The 21,482-nt window shown below is 43.5% G+C and overlaps 1 protein-coding gene across 3 annotated transcripts in view; it reads left to right on the top strand.

The window, feature by feature from the left end:
• The window catches only part of rsu1 (Ras suppressor protein 1), a 45,984-nt gene that overhangs the window by 10,366 nt on the left and 14,136 nt on the right, over positions 1-21,482 (top strand). For 2 of the 3 annotated variants that reach the window (XM_035998236.1, XM_035998237.1), the window contains exons 4-8: positions 4,042-4,162; positions 12,386-12,504; positions 13,114-13,196; positions 13,598-13,712; positions 14,734-14,866. In XM_035998236.1, the coding sequence (XP_035854129.1) occupies positions 4,042-4,162; positions 12,386-12,504; positions 13,114-13,196; positions 13,598-13,712; positions 14,734-14,866 (571 nt within the window). Of the gene's footprint in view, positions 1-4,041; positions 4,163-12,385; positions 12,505-13,113; positions 13,197-13,597; positions 13,713-14,733; positions 14,868-21,482 lie in introns of those variants that run through there. The other variant, XM_031300154.2, reaches the window with a different exon arrangement.

Here is a 21,482-nt window from a genome sequence, read left to right as displayed (position 1 = left end):
GAGAGAGAGAGAGAGATTACCTCCGCTGTCTGAACACTCCTGTTTTCTGAACGACAGTTTAAACATCGATGTACTATTGTGAAGGCATTTCATCATCTGCTGTCTTAGTTTGTGATCCCCTGTGTCTTCTTGCTAATAACAACTGTTTTCGTCTTCTCTGAGGTGATTTTCGGCCGTTTTCGATGCACTTTTTTCAACATTTTGAGCTACCGCGGAAATGTCAGAGCACGTCACGTGACGATTCTGAACAAATCACGTTGTCAGAAATTGGCATCAGCCAATGAGATTGCGCATTTTGAGTTAAATCCCCCCTTTTACTTTCACGATTGGTTGCAGATAAAAAGGAAATGACCATATTTGGATCCGACAGCATTGTACAGGAGAAAGAGAGCTTTCCAACGGTATATGTGACGACAGGGTGCAGACAGCGATCGCGGAGCAGCGCGATGATTTAGAACGCCAACTTTTGTTGAATTTAGGTGAAATCTACCGCCGCAAACAGGCAAAGTGTAGTAAAATAAAGACCTAAATGTGTATTTCGGACTTTATTTCACCACAAGTCTGAAAGAAGACATGTTATTGAAGACAAATAGCCCAAAATCTCAAAATTGACCAGTGAAAAAAAAAAACGATGTTTTTGCCTGCCGTGTCTCGCCTTAAAATGTTTTCATGAACACGTTTCGGTGAACTATTTTAGTACAATATGAGATTGTATTCTGAACATGCCGCCATGACAGTCTGTCTTTGAATTTCCGGATAAACCAGACCCATGTGACATGTTCGTCCAATCAGCTGCCGGTTTTCATTTTTGGGAGACAATACAGATTAGTCTTGTCGTCTCGTCGTCTCGTTGCTTTGATGTGTTCCGAGGTACTTTTTTGACCAACTCGGGGAGACGTATCAGTCCAACTGCCTTTTCTGCCGACGTTTGGCCGTCGGCTCTGTGTGTCCGGGCCTTTAGGTGAGAACGTGATCCCAACCATCCTGACAAATACAGGAAGTGAACCAAAAAACAGTGCATTTACTAGCCTACAATTCTAATATGACCACACATCGCTGGTCGTCTGTGTGACATCATCTCTCTGATCATGGCCGCCCTCTCTTTCACTCGCCGTCTGTCCGCTGCTCTTTGTTCGCCTTCTTCTAAAATGTTAGAAACAGAGCAGAAGTGTCGGCGAGTTTCACTCAGAAATTCTGTCCAACAGACCAGTGAAATTTGTTTACAACGTTTGGTGTTTGACAAAGCGCAGTGTGAACACAAACTGAACCAACTGAAAAATGTTGCAACTTCACCCCTGAATCGCGCTGAGTCGTCCGAACTAGGTTTTAAAAGCACCCTAAATGCCACCTGCCGTGTCACTGTCTTCACGCAGGGCTGCAGGGTTTTTCCTCCTCAAACAAACCAGCATATAACCCGATACTCCCGCAGCTCCCCCAGGTCACTAACACAACAGGCCAGAGGAGCCCATATGGAAATCAATATCATATATAGTACGGAGGACCTTATAAATACTGTCGGTCCGTCAACTTGGATCGGAGGTTGTGGTGTTCCATTGATTGAGCTGTGGTCAGTGGCCCACAGAGGGGAGGAGGCTGGCTACATGAAATTGATTTCTGGCATCCTCCGTGAACCAGCGGGACCTTTTAAAACCAGGCCGAGTCTTTACTGACCCTCAGACACACGGCAGAGTGTCCATCTGTTGACTGTTGCACTCTAAGCACTGGCATCGTGTCCATGTTCCACTCCATGTACTGATACTGGGACATCAACACTGGTGGATCGTATCGTAATTTGGGTACTAAGATAGTCTGTTGAAACACTGTCACCTATTCCACACACACACACACACACACACACACACACACACACACACACACACACAGAGAGCACCACAGCACGTTTGATTTCAACCACTAGAATGAAGGCAGAACTTTTATTTATTCAGGGAAGGTTCACTGAGAGGCAGCCTCTCTTTTGCAGGAACGCCCTGATCACATTCACTAACTAGGGTTAGAGTTAGAGTTAGAGTTAGGGTTAGAGTTCATGTGTGAACGTTACACGTCGTAGAGACACGCAGGAAAAACTAGAGTAAAAAGAATGCTTCAGGAACAGGTATCGAAGTCACTACAATTTTGAACGATACCCAGAAGGTTAAACAGTCTGTGGTGTGATCTACGCACCAGAGCTGAAGATCTTTGCCCGAACCCGACGGGACCCGGGCGGCCTTAATTTCTGTCATTTTACACAGGCTCAGGCTGGGCTTGGGCTCGGGCTGGCGCTCTGGGTTGCACGGTAAATGAGCAATCAGGTGATGTGGCCGATAGCCTACGTTAGTCATGAATAAATGATGTTAAAAAATGTATAAATGACTCATTCTTGACAAAAGAGCTGTGTGCGTGTGCACATTTGAATAATGTCGGGCTGTAAACGGGTTCGGGCTTTTAAAAAGCTGTCAATCAAAACATACTTGTCGGGCTCGGGCCGAATTCTGTCGGGCTCGGGCCTTGTCGGGCCTAACTTTTAAGGCCCGATTACAGGTCTACTACGCACACACACACACACACAGGTCCAACTGATACAGTATCAGTATGCCCAGACCTCACCTCTCCAACACTCATTCTCCTGGCAGCATTCAGGTCAGGGCCTGGCCGCCTGTCTTCCACTGCTTCCCTCTCTCTCTCCTTCCATTGATCAGTGTGATAATCCGATAAACTCCGTGCTCTTTGTTATCAGCCCATTGATCTGTGGCCGCAGACCACGGGGCAATAAAACTGCAGATGGAAGTGAAGAGAGAAGTGCAATATGTGTGCCGTTGGAACATGTAGACGCCGCAGCCGCTAATGGACTCATCAATTACAGCGGGTTTGTCAGAGCCCCGCAGCTAATGACGACACGCCGACTGTCAGGAATAGCGGCTGTTGATGAGTGCTAACCACACTCTGTAGAAAGGTACAGACATCTTGAAGAGGTGTGTGTGATGTGTGTGTGTGATGTGTGTGTGTGTGTGTGTGTGTGTGTGTGTGTGTGGGGCTTGTATAACTATATTAGTGGGGTCCAAAAACTGGGAGTCCAGTATACTTATGGGGTCCCAACAGCTTTGTTGGGCCAAAATGCTGGACCCCACAAGTGTAAAGGGTTGTGATGGTTAAGGTTAGGGTAAGGGGCTAGGGAATACATTATGTCAATGACGGGTCCCCACAAAGATAGTGGCACAAACTTGTGTGTGTGTGTGTTAGAGTTTAGATTCTCGGGCCGTTATTTTCCCCCACTATCCTTGGGCCGGGCCCAGGCCAGACCCTTGATCAAGCATTTTTTTTTTTTTTTATCCATTACCTATTTAGCCTAATTGGGTGGGGAGAAAGCTATGCCATAATCAGAAATATTATAAATATGTATATATAAGCTATATAAAAGTAACATGTGTACAAAATTTAGGCTGCAGTTACAAAATGCAGTACTTCATGTCTCCTCCTCTCGCACGCATCACACTGGGCCTGCTGTGCTGTATTGTGTATCTTAAGTGCAACATGGAGCTTGAAGAGGTAAAGAAAAAAAGAAAAACAGGAGAATTACCTTTGAGCAAGTGTGGAGGAAAGTCGGAGGTATGGAAGCAGTTCAAACAAGTCGTAGGCAGTGACAACAATATGTTGTTCATCATGGTTTCTTTTTTTTACGTTTCTTCATTCAGATCCATTTGTGATCCGTTCTATTCTGAATAAACAAACAGCGCAGTTTACAGGCTTTGTCCTTGTTGCATTATTCTAAACAGATTTCTGCAGTTCAAACAACTCTGAATTGAAGTTGAGAACGTCAGTTATAACGGCCCACGTATTAAAAAAGTGTCGGGTTTAAATCGGGCTCGGGCTCATAACTACAGTTAATGTGTCGGGCCGGGACGGTCTCGGACGCAACGGGCTCGGGCTCGGGTAGGTTCGGGCTTGATTTTTTGGGCCGATCTAAGCTCTAGTGTGTGTGTGTGTGTGTGTGTGTGTGTGTGTGCCTGATATGCTTTTCATTTCTCTCCTCTGTGTGTCTCCCAGCGGTGCCTGCTAACATCTCCGAGCTGAAGAACCTGGAGGTTCTGAACATGTTCAACAACCAGATAGAAGAGCTGCCCACCCAGATCAGCAGTCTTCAGAAGCTGAAACACCTCAACCTTGGGTATGTCCCACTCTAAATTGGTTAACACACACACACACACACACACACACACACACACACACACACACACACACACACACACACACACACACACACACACACACACACATACACGCACACACTGTTGTTTATTTACTGCTGCCCCGAGGCCAGGCTTGTCTACTGTCTGATTATTCTCCTGTTTTCTTCATAAACACACGCATGCACGCAAGGGCGTAACTTTGGGTTTAACATTAGGGGGGTTGAGATCTCCACCCAGAGGTGTAGTCTTATTATATATATATATATATATATATATATATATATATATATATATATATATATATATATATATATATACAGTGAGGAAAATAAGTATTTGAACACCCTGCTATTTTGCAAGTTCTCCCACTTAGAAATCATGGAGGGGTCTGAAATTGTCATCGTAGGTGCATGTCCACTGTGAGAGACATATCCAGAAATCACAATGTATGATTTTTTTAACTATTTATTTGTATGATACAGCTGCAAATAAGTATTTGAACACCTGTCTATCAGCTAGAATTCTGACCCTCAAAGACCTGTTAGTCTGCCTTTAAAATGTCCACCTCCACTCCATTTATTATCCTAAATTAGATGCACCTGTTTGAGGTCGTTAGCTGCATAAAGACACCTGTCCACCCCATACAATCAGTAAGAATCCAACTACTAACATGGCCAAGACCAAAGAGCTGTCCAAAGACACTAGAGACAAAATTGTACACCTCCACATGGCTGGAAAGGGCTACGGGGAAATTGCCAAGCAGCTTGGTGAAAAAAGGTCCACTGTTGGAGTAATCATTAGAAAATGGAAGAAGCTAAACATGACTGTCAGTCTCCCTCGGACTGGGGCTCCATGCAAGATCTCACCTCGTGGGGTCTCAATGATCCTAAGAAAGGTGAGAAATCAGCCCAGAACTACACGGGAGGAGCTGGTCAATGACCTGAAAAGAGCTGGGACCACCGTTTCCAAGGTTACTGTTGGTAATACACTAAGACGTCATGGTTTGAAATCATGCATGGCACGGAAGGTTCCCCTGCTTAAACCAGCACATGTCAAGGCCCGTCTTAAGTTTGCCAATGACCATTTGGATGATCCAGAGGAGTCATGGGAGAAAGTCATGTGGTCAGATGAGACCAAAATAGAACTTTTTGGTCATAATTCCACTAACCCTGTTTGGAGGAAGAAGAATGATGAGTAAAATCCCAAGAACACCATCGATACTCAGCGACAGCCCAGAAACCTGACTGATCTAGAGAAGATCTGTGTGGAGGAGTGGGCCAAAATCCCTCCTGCAGTGTGTGCAAACCTGGTGAAAAACTACAGGAAACGTTTGACCTCTGTAATTGCGAACAAAGGCTACTGTACCAAATATTAACATTGATTTTCTCAGGTGTTCAAATACTTATTTGCAGCTGTATCATACAAATAAATAGTTAAAAAATCAAACATTGTGATTTCTGGATTTTTTTAGATTATGTCTCTCACAGTGGACATGCACCTACGATGACAATTTCAGACCCCTCCATGATTTCTAAGTGGGAGAACTTGCAAAATAGCAGGGTGTTCAAATACTTATTTTCCTCACTGTGTATATATATATATATTTTCCTGGCTTAGAATGCACCTTTGTGTGGGGGAACATATAAAAGTGGCGGGTAGGATGTTTTCAGCGTCAAACACATTTTCTGCATTTTGATCATTTCTTATGCACCAATTTATGTTGGCAATACCTTTTGTTTATGTGAAGAAAATTACAAGTGACAATACAAAATATAAAAATAGAATGGAATATATGGCAGTAAGGGGGCTTTTACATCAGGGACCTGGGCCTGGATCCTAAAGTTGACCCCAAAGTCCTGCTCGTTTGATGACGTGAATTGTGAACACATCCATGCCCAAGTCCACTTGAAAAGGTGGTCTTTACAGTTCTCCCTCACGGTTTGCATCAGGTGTAGAAACCAACTGTACCAAAACACGGAAGTTGACTCCACCTATCTAGGGAGGTCCCGGGACATGTATATAGGCTGTTTCACATTCATTTTAAGAGCCGTAGCAAAACAACATGCTCTACATGTCTCAACTAGTTCAGTTGAATAGCATAAATCATCCACTTTGCACCACATTTGTAATGTATCAAATCAATATTGGATCTAAGAGTATGGATTTATTGCACAAAGTCCTCTGAAAGAATCCCGAAAAAGCGCAGACTTTGGACCAGCCTTTTACACTTTTCTTCATACTGAATGCATTCGCGAACACTCGCAAGTTGTACCTGCCGTGCTGTGGGCTTGAAAGACGGTTGCAGATGTAAACTTGGAGCTTTTCTGCTACATTTGTTTCATAAGGCTATATGACATCAATGGGTCATAGAGCTTGACGCGCTCCGGCGTGTGCACGTGGAAGTAGGCACACCCACGCTTTCTTTAATTCATTATTAAATAATACCAAATATAAGTTGTATTATAACGCTAACCTAGAGCTATATTAGCTAGCCTCCATACACGCTTGCTTATTTGAAAAGTTGGGTCTCTGAGAGAAAGCATTGTGTTCAGTACAGACTAAAGCTTAGATCGGGCCCAAAAAATCAAGCCTGACCCTACCCGAGCCCATACACGTTGTGTCCGCGCTCGGTGCGGCCCGACACATTAACTGTAATTATGAGCCCGAGCCCGATTTAAACCCGAGAATTTTTTTTATACGTGGGCCGTTATAACTGACGTTCTCAACTACAATTCCGAGTTGTTTGAACTGCAGAAATCTGTTTAGAAGTGGTATGCTTGGAGAAGTAACAAAAGAGGACGTTGAAGGCTGACTATCATCTTTTCTGCCATGGCGAACCTGCTTCATGTGTCTGTTCATCATCAAAGTCCCTGTTTTTTTTTTTGCTGTCATAGGCGAGCAGCGTGCCGCATTTAATGCACTCGACAAAGCCAACGCATATGTTGTCACTGCCCACGACTTGTTTAAAATGGTTCCATACATCCGACTTTCCTCCAAACTTGCTCAAAGTTAATTCTCCTGTTTTTATTTTTTTCTTTACATCTTCAAGCTCCATGTTGCACTTAAGCTACACCATACAGCACCGCAGGCCCGGTGTGATGCGTGCGAGTGGAGGAGACGCTGCGCATGATTGTGGCATAGCTTTCTCCCCACCCAATTAGGCTAATAAAGTAATGTTGAAAAAAACACAAATGCTTGGTCAAGGGCCCGAACCCGGCCCGAGGATAGTGGCGGGAAATATCGACCCGGCCCGAGGGTGATTTACAAGTAATCCGAAGAGAACGTCAGTCTCCTGGACCCACAGTCTGCTGCTCCGAGGCATTGCATCAGCACACAGCTAGCATACATAGCCACGAGTTTATCTGGAACTCCAAAACAGCAAGTCTCCAATCAAACAAGCCTGTTTCTCTGTGCAGGTGTTTTTTTTCACATAGAACCGGGCAGGTTGAAGTTAACTGACGTTACGCTGGTCTGGCAGAGGTTCGCTATCGTAAGTTAAGAGAGAAACAGAGAGAAACAGACTTACTTGCTGTTTGAGAGTTCCAGGTGAACATGTGAAAGCCGGTTCTGTAGATGTTCATAGATGGGCCCATTTGTTTTTATGAGAGAGAAAGAAGGGGCTGAGCAAATCAACGCACTGTGCGAAGCTCTACAATAAAACAAGATTTATTCCATTTTATAGCAACAAAAAAAAATTGAAAATCCATATGTGGCTGTTAATTAGGGCTTCACAATTAGTCGCAATTTTATCGAAATCGCAATATGAACTAGTGCAATATCCAAATCGCCGGGGGGGGGCGCAGTATTTGTTAACGGCAAAATATGTGTCAAACCGTTCTAAAATATGGTATTGTGGTGCTGCAGAGACATCCTGGCCTACAAATCCTATCCTACAGACTAAAGAAAAAAATCTTTGTTTGGTACAGATCCCCGCAAAAAAAAATCACACTTCAATCTTTTTTTTATTTTTATTTTTTCAATGAAAATGGGAATAATGATACAAAAATGATCATTCCCTCCAATATCGTGATTCCTATCGCAATCGCAATATCAGTCAAAATAATCGCAATAAGATATTTTCCTCATATCGTGCAGCCCTACTGTTAATGTTAGTATCAATCAACTATATAAATGTATGCAAAGTACTAACGCTCAAACATGCATAACAATTAAAGAGCATACTGACGCTAAGAGTAATCCAACCTCAAAATGATATGGAAGTGTGTTTGTGCATGTGTGCAACAAATTGGTGTGGTGAGGTTCAGTTCCTCACCTGTTGGCGAGAAATGCTTTATGTGCGTGTTAGATGTGAGTGCAGGCTTCCACAGGCAGGGTGTCAGTGACAGAAGGATTAGGAGCGGAGCCTTGGTGTGTATTGATCCATAGACAAACATCATCTGGATAGTGTAAGCCTCCCACTGCTATTCAGACTGTGCATTCACTTTTCATTGTCTGTTTGTTTTGTGTGTGTGTGTGTGTGTGTGTGTGTGTGTGTGTGTGTGTGTGTGTGTGTGTGTGAACCGTGTGAGTGCTTAATCTCATTTGTCAAACACACATAATACAATTGAAATAGAAGCGTCGTCCTTGTGACCTGTTGGTTGCGTGCACACACAAACACATAGCCATATATGTGCAGAAACTGAAGCTGGTGTCTCTGACATCATCAAATCCTCCCTGTCTGCTAATCTGCTTGTCCAGGCCTCTGAGCTGCTTCCTACTGATTTGGTCACAGATGTGGGTGATTGTTAGTCCACAAGGACAAGCAGCAAACAAACGGCACAAACCGGGAACCACGGGGGACCCGAACGCAAGTTTGGAAACACAAGATCCTGATTTTAGTAATATGGTCCCACATTTTACATGGTTTCTGTAATTGATTATAGAAGATTATAACAAATAAATACTGGTCAGCTAAATGCCACTATAGCACAGCCATGCACAGTAATCTAAGAGACATTAGTTCTTAAACCATCACGTTACTTTCAGCTGTGGCTCAGGGGTTAGTCTGGCTCAACAGATGTACATTGCTGCGATAAAGCCTGACAGATGCAGCAGATGTCCCCCCCCACACACACACACACACACACACACACACACTATCTCCGCTATCTATTTAGCAAGGGCTCTGTTGCTGCTCCAGGGGTTAGCTGTTTAAAAAAATATATACAAACAAGCCCGAGCCTTTTTTCCCCCGGTTTCCCAGAATAGATAAGCGGTGTAGTTTCTGTGGAGAAATGTCTGGCAAAGCGAGACTAGTCAGGGGGGTAGAGCGGGTCATCCACCAATCACAGGGTTTGGCGGTTTGATCCCTGGCTCCTCCTGTCCACATGTTGAGGTGTCCTCGGTGAACAAAGCAGCGTTTAACCATTTAACATTTAGGCAGATTGGAAACGGGGGAGAGAGATGGGTGTGACAAGCAACAAAGGTCTGGAAGCAGGGATTGAACCCGGGATGTTGTAGTAATGTGGCACGCGCTGTAACCCCGTGGGTACCAAGGGACGACAGTATGTTTCCAAGATATTAAAGCTGATGTAAGCACAGTCACACACCACTCCTCATCAACAACACCGCGGTGTAGGGCTGGCCAATATGGAGAAAATCAGATATCACGATATTCCTGACCAAATACCTCAATGTCGATATTGCGACGATATTGTAGGCTTGACAATTGTTGCTTTAACAAAATGTTTTCACAATTAGATTTTAGATAAATAATCATCAATAATGTGGATATAACGACAAAGTGGGTAAAGGCAAATAATAAAACAGCTAGAACAGTCTGGTAAGTGAAGAAAATTACATTAATTTACTGTAATGCAGCCTTTAAAACCAGAAGAAGACAACCCTTATGCCATATCCCGATATTATGATTTTCAAAATCTAAGACTATATCTAGTCTCATATCTCAATATTGATATAATATTGATATATTGCCCAGCCCTACACTGCACTAAGTTCCCAGGGGTGCAGATCACAGACAGTCTGTCATGGTCCCTCCATACCGCCTCCCTTGTGAGGAGAGCACAGCAGCGTCTTCACTTTCTGTGAAGACTGTACGGAAGAGTGGTGAGGACAGCGGAAAGGATCATCAGGTCGTCACTGCCTTCCATCCAGGACCTCGCACACAAACGCTGTCTGGCCCGAGCCAAAACCATCACAACGGACCTCACCCATCCCCATCATGGACTGTTCTCTCTGCTGCCCTCTGGCAAGAGGCTTGGCAGCATCCGGTGCAGAGCGGCCAGATTCTGCAACAGCTTCTTCCCACAAGCCATCAGACTCCTGAACTCAAAATAACCCCCCTTTAATAACCCCCTGCAGTGGGCCTCATGTGGACTACGACTGCATAAACAGTATTTATTTATAAGTGTGCCATAACAGTATCTATTTTTTCTTAAACTTGCAATAACAATTTTTTTTTATATACTGCCATTCAAGATGTGCAATAATAATATTAATGCTGATACAGGCAGCAAACTACTCTGCTCATTATGTGTTCATCTGGGGCTAGGCTTCTGCATAGCAGTCACAACACACACAGACAGACAGACAGACACACACACACACACCTTGGAGAGTGCTGTGGCGCTCAGCCCCTGTCTCTGTCCTGACTATTGTGCAACTATTATGCATAGAGTTTGCTGTTTGCGGATCCAGTTCGGGTGGTTGATTAACAGATTTTTGTTGCGGGCGGTATTAAGAAAACCTGCATCACTAGTCCAGCTGTGTGTGTGTGTGTGTGTGTGTGTGTGTGTGTGTGTGTGTGTGTGTGTGTGTGAAGCCAATTGTTTAGCACGTTGTCCATTCTTCATAGCTGGATGCTATGACCTAAAATCACAATAAGGATTAATTGAACATTTTACCTCGATCATGATTAGTTTATTTTAAATTGTTTGCCCTCATAGTTCACTGACAAGGTTTGTACTGTAAATATACTTAACTTTTAAGGGTGGGATATTTTTTTCCAAGTGCATATCTTATCTTTTTGATTTTAAAATGATTGAAGGAAACGCACAGAAGAACTATTTATGGTTATTTATTGAATATTCCGAACAATTGAAAACAAAGCACACATTGCTTAAAATTCAAATCTGTTTAAAAAAAGTCACATTTTTAATTTTTCCAAAAAAAAATCACAATGAATCGTCCAGCCCTACCATTTTTCCATTTTTGTAATTGACAATAGATCAAATGAAAATCCCAAAAATGGGTTACAGTTAGTTTGTACGGAGTGTTGCAAAAGTGTTCTGTTCTGGATGTCCATACTCAAAGACAGAGTGAAAAGCTGAGATATAATGAAGTAAGCTAATGAGGACAGGCACTCTGAACAGTCTCTCCTCAAAGACCTCCATGGTGCTGCACTTGGTTGTTCACACCAAAAGTAACAGAATAAAAAATGAAAGTGTTACGAAGAGTGACAGAAATAGTTGTGTTGAAAAAGAGAGAGAAAAGTTCTAACCCCGTCTACTGTCTCACCTCCACGCTGGAAATCACGATACACATTTTCCACCCCTACAGATAGCCGTGTGTGTGTGTGTGTGTGTGTGTGTGTGTGTGTGTGTGTGTGTGTGTTACATCTGCTAGGCTGAACTATTGTACCCTAACCCTGTTGACAGGACAGTCCTGCTGCTGGTGAGCGTATGGAGACTGCGTTAAGAACTAGTTTGATTTCATGAGTGACCGGGTGGAAGCACAGGCTTCGTGAGCTGTTGGGTTTGTCTGTATTAAACCAGCAGTAAAGCTATTCTGAAATAAAGAAATGATGCATTGTCAGTAAATTTTGATCAAATGGTCATTATACTATTTAAAAAGGTTGCGTCTTGTCTAATAATCCTAATTAAATTGATCATTAATTGAAAGGCTACATTTTGAAACAAGGCGATGCATTTGAAAGCCGTGGAAGGCTAAAATTAAGTGCTGTTATTTTTTTAATTTATTTTTTTAGATTATTTTTGGGGGCATTTCAGGCCTTTATTTTACAGGACAGCTGAATATGTGAAAGGGGAGAGAGAGGGGGGAATGACAGGCAGCAAAGGGCCGCAGGTCGAAATTGAACCTGCAGCCCCTCCGTCAAAGTCTGAGCCTTAGTACATGGGGCGCACCCGCTCAATTAGGTGAGCTATCCACGCGTCCCATGAAGTGTATTTTTACAGTGGTGGCTTTGTGGGAATAACTGTGTGTGTGTGTGTGTGTGTGCGCAGAATGAACCGTCTGAGCGGATTGCCCAGAGGATTTGGTTCATTGCCATCTCTGGAAGTGTTGGACCTGACCTACAACAACCTGGACCAGAACTCCCTGCCGGGAAACTTCTTCTACCTCAGTGAGTACACACACTCACACACACCCCCATAGCCCTGGCTGTCCACATGCTGACAGTGATGGACAGCTGGTCTGCTCCGCTGTTTTAACTTGTATCCCAACTACAATGTTTTGGTTCATATTTCTAGCCCACGCAGTGTTTTTTTCCCCTCAGTTGGTTAACAGGTGAAGGGGTCACAGTGCTGGGAGCTGGGCCTCAGCCTGCATTGGTCATGTACAGTGGAATATTGATTTCACATTAAAAGATGAATAGGACTCCACAGCAGAAGCAGCTTTTTGGCTCTGTGTTGTAAAGACAATATTGTCAGCCCCCCCCCCCCCCAAACACACACACACACACACACACACACGCACGCACACAAGACAGGGCTGACCCTTTGTTCACTGCACGTTGACAAAGCTGTCTGCTGTGTCTGCTGTCGTGGCAGACCAGTAGAAGGTCTGTGTGGATTGATTCTGTCGAGTTTGTGAGGCAGTATTATTAATCAGGCTTGACTGCAGCTATTGATCAGATTCCTGTCTGGTTAGGACTTTCCCATAAACACTCACACACACGCAGACACACACACGCACACGCACACACAGACTAACAGAGATGCTTGTTTTGCAGCCACACTTCGCGCTCTCTATCTGAGTGACAACGACTTCGAGGCCCTGCCCGCTGACATCGGGAAGCTGACCAAGCTGCAAATAGTGAGTTAATGTCAACGCAAGTGGCACAATGTCAAGTCAGTTTACAATCCAGTGCGTCCATAAGTTACCAGTAAAGCATTGAGAGCGAGAAGGAAAAGTTCCTGCTGGTTTCTCCATCACAGTACCAACAGCAGTTTATCAGTAGGTGCAATGGAAACGGACTTATCGAATGAAAAAATTAAGCATACCAACCACTTGTAGTGTAAATGCAATAATGGATACCAAAATATGTAAAAAAAAAAAAAAATCATTGTCCCTGTAGTAAAGTGTTTTAGGAACATTCAGGAACAGTCCAGCATTGTGCTTAACACTAATTAACAATGCTGTTGTTTCCTGTGTAAGTGTCAGATATTGTGTTAAACAAGTGTGTCCTGTTCTTCTTCTGTTTTCCTCCTTTCTAGTTGAGTCTGAGGGATAACGATCTGATCTCGTTGCCCAAGGAGATCGGGGACTTGGCTCAACTCAAGGAGCTTCACATCCAGGGCAACCGACTGACCGTCCTGCCCCCTGAACTCGGTACTGACCATACACACACACACACACACACACACACACACACACACAGACACAGACACACAAACAAACTCTTGAAGGATTCTAGTCAAAATACCTACCTAATATCTCTTTTGGTTAGAGGATTACACTCGGGCTGTTGGTTTTACAGCAGGGGTGTTTTAGGATCTGCAAACCAGTGGCTACTGCCTGTGCTAGTTTAAAATAATGAACTGTGTAGGTTCAAATTTCAAAGGCTCAAAGATCTATTTATCATTTTTTCAACATGTGCAGTGAAATGCAGAGGAGACCTACTCCAGAGAATGTCTAAATTCTAAATCTATTTCCGTGTGCCCGACACACTGACAGCTCTTTACTCCTGTGTGAATGTGAACTGCGCAGCATTGTCTCTATTCTTTCTCTCTTTCTCCGTGAAGCTGCCTTCAAGTGCGTTCGGAAACGTTGAGATCTATAAACGATCTGACGGAAAACAGTAGTTTTGAAATATAAAGTCGTCTTGTGTTGAGCTGCAACGATTAATCGATTAATTGTCAACGCTTAAATTAATCGGCAACTATTTTGATAATCGATTAGTCGGTTTGAGTAATTTTTTAAGGCAAATGTAAAAATTCTCAGATTCCAGCTTCTTAAATGTGAATATGTTCTAGTTTCTTCTCTCCTCTGTGACAGTAAACTGAATATCTTTGAGTTGTGGACATAACAAGACATTTGAGGACGTCATGATCCACATTTTTCACCATTTTCTGACATTTTGGAGACCAAACAACTAATCTATGAATCGAGAAAAAAATCAACAGATTTATTATGAAAATAATCGTTAGTTGCAGCCCTAGTCTTGTACTACTTTGGGCAAAAAACACAACAGGACGTCACACAAATGGGCCAACATTCCCCCCGCCGCACAACCATGCGATAATTCGCCGGATTGCTGTTTCCCTGTCTGAACCCAGCCTTACACATATAAACAGGTGATGAGTGTAATCAGCTCTATTATATGTGTTTGTGTGTGTCTACTTGTCTGCAGGTAATCTGGATCTGACCGGTCCTAAGCAGGTGTTTAAAGCAGAGAATAATCCCTGGGTCACTCCCATTGCGGACCAGTTCCAGCTGGGCGTCTCCCATGTGTTTGAATACGTGCGCTCTGAGACTTATAAGTAGTAAGTACTAACGCTCACACACATGCACACTGACAGCTTCTCTTCAGTTATGCACATGGACTTTTCAAACAAACGAAGTGGCGGCTTCAACTCGATAGTCTTTGGAATCTTAAGGTGCCGACTCAAAAAAATCATGCAACTAGCAGTCACAGATGATGTGGTGAGCACTTCCATGTAAAGCATGTCATATTTTTCATAATGCACAGCAGCAAATTAGACGGACGTGTTTCAGCTCTAGGCTTTCACATGCTGACTACCTTGATCATCACACAGAATATTTCACAGTGTATTTTCATACAATTTAAATAAGCATACGATAAACACATTTCCCAAATGTCAATATCCTAATCTCTCATTTAGTTTTGTTGCTTTACGTATTTATATCATGGTAGGTGGTCTTTGTGTTTGCAAACTACACTCTATTAAACAGCAGCAGTACAGACCCTGCTGATGCCACTTTAATAAAAATAGTTTTTATTGCTGATGCAACAATGTTTACACACATCTAATTTTCACAATGGTTCAGGTAATGAACATTATGTCCAAATAGCAGAAAATCAGATGAACATCTTCTCATTATGTCAGGGTTTGCGTTCAGTCTAGGTAAGACTGCTTGTTACGGTTGGGACGATGGCCGACGGACTTGTCCAGCTGTCATCGACCACTGAGCCTGTCGTGATTAACCCCCACCTCTCCACCCACACCAACACCGGGGCGCGGGTTTCCAGTGGCGCTAATGGTGATCATTGCGTGCTCATAAAGTAACAAATCAGTTTTATCAATGTGTTTGATTTTGGGAGTGTAACTGCAGGTGGACACTCAGGCTGTCACTTTTTTCCCCAATAGTCATTAGTTTGGATAGTTGTAATTGTGTGTGGAGAGCACACCTGAGAGAGAACTCCTGCTACAATTACGAACCCACTTATTTTTTTTACAGTCCATGGAACACGTGGACATTGCGACGATATTGTAGGCCTGACAACTGGTGCTTTAACAAAATATCTCAGTTATAAAAGTTCAGAAAATGACATGACTGCACATAGCCTTTAAATGCCACAGCCTTTAAATCAGGAAAATCCAACGCTTGTGCCATGTTACGATATTACAATATCCAAAATCTAAGATGATATCTAGTCTCATATCACAATATCGATATGATATTGATAGATTGCCCAGCCCTAGATAAGATGACATCCTTTTACTCTTCCAGGTGGTGGTTATAGCTCCTATAGCGGGTTTGTTGCCATAGGATTTTAGTTTCAGTTTGGATGACTCGCACCATTTCAGTAGACATGGCCCAACCCTCGTCTGTGTCTGTCCTTGCACATACATGCATACAGTGTGAATGTCTCTGTGCTATTTAAGAGGGATCATTTGTCACTGTGTGGCAGCTAACGGGACCACTGTCGCTCTGTACTGTCCAAGTGTGGACGTTCTTTTCTCTTTCTGTGCATCAATCCTAAAACAGGTTCTTGGCTATTGACGCAGTATAATGGCAGCTTTACTCTTCCTTGTCCTCCCTGATGTGATGCACAGCTCTTTCATAAATGTTTAACCCTTTAACTTGGAATGAACCAATGTTCTTAACCCACACCACAGACCAATAACTGCTGATCTCTCTTTTAACAGCCAGGCAAGATTATTGGTAGCAGCATCAGTTTTCTCATCACTCCACTCAGAGCTGCACGGAAGTATTTGTTAACGTTAACATAACACATTGTGTTGCTGCTTTACAATTCAAGCTCTCCACCAGTGACCAAATGTCTTAAAGGAGTGTTGAACGCAAAACAAATGTTTGTTGTTCCTGCAAGGGTGACTGCTTTCAACCCAAATGTACACGTGTGTATGTTCAAGCACAGAAATCTAAGTGTAAGCAGTCTTCTCTCTGGTGGAGAAGAACGTGTTGGGGGCTGCACTGTGAAGCAGAAGGCTGCTATTAATTCTTTGTTCCAGGCAGAAGGAGATGCTGCAAATCCTCTGTGTGAATGCTTCAAACTGCTGCTCGGAGCCAGGCTCTGGAACTGATCCCTGCATTGTGTGTGACTGTGTGTGAGTGAGACAGAAAAGACCATATTCCCTCCCATATTATGTCTGCATACTTGTATGAGCAATGTGTGGGAGTGAGTCTTCTTTCTTTGTGTACATCTTTCCATACAGTGTCTGAGTTATTCCGACACACAGTTGCCAATAGAACATCTGATAGCGCACTAGGCCTGTTTCCCATGTCGCAGCCAATTAGTAACAGGTGTGTGTATATCACACCTACATTTAAACAAATGCTAGCATCACAGATGCTTGCTGACCATACATACAGCCATTGATTTTGACCTCTGGGTTTTGTTAAAGCTCACGGTGTTTCCAACATAATATTTATCATGTGGAGAGCATCAATGTGATTTGACGAACGTACAATTGGGTTCAAATCGGGTCGCGGGGGCTGCAGCTCCAGCAAGGGGACCCCAAACTTCCCTTTCCCAAGCCACATTAGCCAACTCTGACTGAGGGATCCTGAGGCGTTCCCAGGCCAGTGTTGAGGTATAATCTTTTCACCTAGTCCTGGAACACCTCCCTAGGCCCTCACAAAGCCAATTGTGCTCGTGTTTTTGATCCCCATAGAAACAGAAGCACCACGTTGTTTACTACTCTGCTCCATTAGCGGAGAGGGGTTTACTTGCAGCGCAGATACGGGATCACAATGCTGATCTGATCAATGCTGATTTTCAGGTGGTGTTTAGTAACTCTTGAAGTAGTCTATGTCGCCTACGTTTCATTTCCAGGATGTCCCCTTCCTCTTCCTTTGTGTTGGCGTTCTGAACTCCGGTGGATTTATGAGGACTATGGTTAACTGCTCCTCAGATCTCTGCAGGGTAAATCCAGACAGCTAGCTAGACTATCTGTCCAATCTGAGTTTTCTGTTGCACGACTAAAACAACTTTTGAACGTACATGTTCCACCAAAACATGTTCCTTCCCGAGACTATTTTGCAGAGGCACCGGGGCTCTGTCTGCTAGAGCCTGGATCGGGCCGAATTTTTTCGTCCGAGCCCGACAGAGCCGTGACCGAACCCGGCCCGAGCCCGTCAGGCATTATGATATTTATGTCCGAGCCCGACACAGTTAAAATCTCTTTGTTTTTTTTTCTCATACTAATGACACACGTACGTTTGTTTGTGTGGAAAGCCCGCTTTTATTAAGCAACTGGAAGGCATTCGGAAATGTCAACAGATGAGCGCATCAGCACACACGGGGGAACAAGCGCACGTTAATAAGCTGTTTAATTTAAAATGTTCAATGTGTTAACCTTTCCTGCTTGCTTCGATTCCGACCGTGATCAGAAAACCAGGGGAGACTCGTTACCTCCCGTTTCTGGTGAGCAGATGAATGAACTTGGTTTTCAGTCTGGAGTTTATCTCGGACACCGCACACACTGAGTACCAAACTTAAACTTATTCCACCAACTCTGCTCCAGTCGCATCTACACGTCTGCTTCCTCTTTTCTCTATCTCTCTTCTGCCCACTTTACACACACTGAGCTCTCTTAAAGGAGCCGCAGCACCATTTTACAACAAATGCCTTATCACGCTGATGTGACCGAGCCCGGCCCGAACCCGACCATCATTTCTAAATATCTGTCCGAACCCGGCCCGGCCCGTCGGGTACCGTCGGGACCCGTCGGGCTCGGGTCGGGTATCCATGCCTTACTGTCTGCCTCTTAGCACCGCCCAAGTCGATTGTGATTGGTTTAAAGAAATGCTAATAAGGCAGAGCACGTTTTTCCTCCTGTCCAGGAATGTTGTGTGGACTAGCCAGACCTTCCTTTGCAGCGCTGTGGAGGAAGGTCTGGCAATGCAAGACTACTTTTGAAGTGATGAACACTAACGTGCCTCAGTACTTGGACATGCTATTTTCAGTTTGTTCTTCCTGTCATGATGGCCATCACACTGAAGATACACCCTCAGTCTCTGAGAGACGCTGTATAAACTGACTGTGAGAACGTGTGAGGGTGAGAAAGATGTATAAGTGCATGGAAAGAAGTGCAACAGTGAAAGAGAAGACACACACACACACACACACACACACACACACACACACACACACACACACACACACACATGGCTAGCAGCAGCCGGTCTTTCGGCAGGTGTTAAACAATTTCCCAAAGAGATCTTCTTTGTGTCTTCACAGCTTCATTCACACCTGACTAAATGTCCTTCACCTTCCAACTCTGTGAACGCACGCAGGCGCACACACACACACACACACACACACACACACACACACACACACACACACATACACACAACACACACACACACACACACACACACATACACACACAACACACACGCACACACAACACACACACACCTGCCTGTCTGCACCTCCAGTTTCTGTCTAATTTAGTGGGATGTATCTTGAATGTGAAAGTAGTAATAATACTGTGCTCTACTATTTTTCTTGGTAGAGAAATGGTATTTTGTCATGCCCCCTCCATAGGGTTGGGTACAGAAACGCGGCGCCAATAGGGCACCGGTTCTGACGTAAACGGTAGTAACGAGACCGAATAGAACAAAAATTTTGGTTCCTCATTTCAGTGCCTGACTTTTTTTTTCTTTCAGAAGCATCGCTGCACGGGACGCTATGTTACCGTTATCTAGCAGCTGGATTAAACACAATGGTTAAAATGCTGACAGCTTATGTTAAACGGTGTAAAGTGTGACTGTATTTCCCTGTAGAGGATTCCAACAGCAGGACGTAACAGTCTGACTGCAGCTGCCGACGTCGGAAAAACAACCAGACTTGAAACTTGCCAGCCTTGTGGTGCATTTCAGGTTATTGTAAAATCCCCTTTTCCCTTCTAGTGGTTGTTTTTGTCGTTTACCAGCAATTTACTGGTGAAATAAATCACTGTTATAAGTTATTGTTATTACATTATTTATCAATCATTTAATTTTGACCATATGGCCTTAGCAATAAACAAGCCGTTCTTTAAGGTCGCCAACTGTCGTTTTGTGTTCCTTTTTTATATTTTATATTCTATACATTATAAATATATTATATATATTTCAGTTAAGACACCGTTTAGGCACCAGCACAGTTTTAAAAGTAAGCAAGCAACAATTTAGCCAAAACAGCACACTAACTATTTTTGTTTCGTTTTTTTTTTCGTTTCGTCCCAGTTGTGAAAAGTTATTTTTTTACCTGATTAAATAGGGCCAACATTGTCTAATCATTGGCTGTTTCCTCATCTCCCTGCACCGGTCTGTGCCCGATAAAACAGTTTGGGAAATGTAATTTCCTCTGCTGCAGCAGTCAGTCAAGTCAATGTTATTTATAGCTCAATATCAGAAATCACAACTTGCCTCAAGGGGCTTTACAATCTGTACAGCATAGGACACCCATTCGGCTAGGGAAAACAAAATGTGTGTACAGAATGGATATATTATTTGTTGCCTCTAACTATGAATGTGAATAACGTTAGCTATAGTAAGATGCTTGCTACAGCAGCATGTCTAGTGATGAATCCCCCCCCTACCTCCAAACTCACACACACACACACACACTAGAGCCTGGATCGGGCCGAATTTTTCCGTCCGAACCCGGCCCGAGCCCGACAGAGCCGTGACCGAACCCGGCCTGACCCGTCAGGCATTATGATATTTATGTCCGAACCTGACCCGACACAGTTAAAATCTCGTTGTTTTTTTTTCTCATACTAATGACACATGTACGTTTGTTTGTGTGGAAAGCCCGCTTTTATTAAGCAACTGGAAGGCATTCGGAAATGTCAACAGATGAGCGCATCAGCACACACGGGGGAACAAGCGCACGTTAATAAGCTGTTTAATTTAAAATGTTCAATGTGTTAACCTTTCCTGCTTGCTTCGATTCTGACCGTGATCAGAAAACCAGGGGAGACTTGTTACCTGCATAACCTACATACATAGTATATATAACAAAATAAAATCTGTATAATATTAAATATGAAGTAACCAGTGTGCAAGTAGCATAATAAGGTGCAATCTTGTAATGAGATAGTTCTCTCACACACAGCTGTGAATTGTACAATACAGTTTTATGGAATGTGGCAGGAATGATTTTTTTTTTTTTTTTATATATATACTCGCTCCAACTCTCCCTGCTGCCAGTAGGAAAATATGGATAAACAATGTTAGAGAGTTTTAAAGCTATTTTCACAGCGTACTGAAATGAACTGACACCCCTGGCCTCCAAGGAGTATCGGAACTCATTCTAGAAACCTCTGGCATGCTTTATAAAAAAATGCCTGCAAAGTTTTCTGCAGTTTACGTCATCCTCACGGCAACAGGCAGATATGTTTTCTCTCTTTCTTGTCATTTCATGTCATGTTTTAGCCACTTCTGCTCAGCTAGCCTGGTTAGTTCTGCTGGATGCAGTGTGCAGTCCCTCCCTCTCTATTGTCTAATTATATTCACGCATTAATGCCTAACAGAGAGGCACCAGGGCCCTGCAGTGAGCAGGTCTTACAGTTGGAGGGCTGATATTGCAACCTCTGTCTTCTTCTCCCCCCCCAATCTGCACTGGCTGCTCCACTCAGCTCTGGAACTAATTTCACTGTGTAAAACACTCTGGATTGT

The sequence above is a fragment of the Sander lucioperca genome, chromosome 23 (genome assembly GCF_008315115.2).
Source record: "Sander lucioperca isolate FBNREF2018 chromosome 23, SLUC_FBN_1.2, whole genome shotgun sequence".
Taxonomy (NCBI): Eukaryota; Metazoa; Chordata; class Actinopteri; order Perciformes; family Percidae; genus Sander; species Sander lucioperca.
This window is presented reverse-complemented; position numbering and strand designations above follow the sequence as displayed.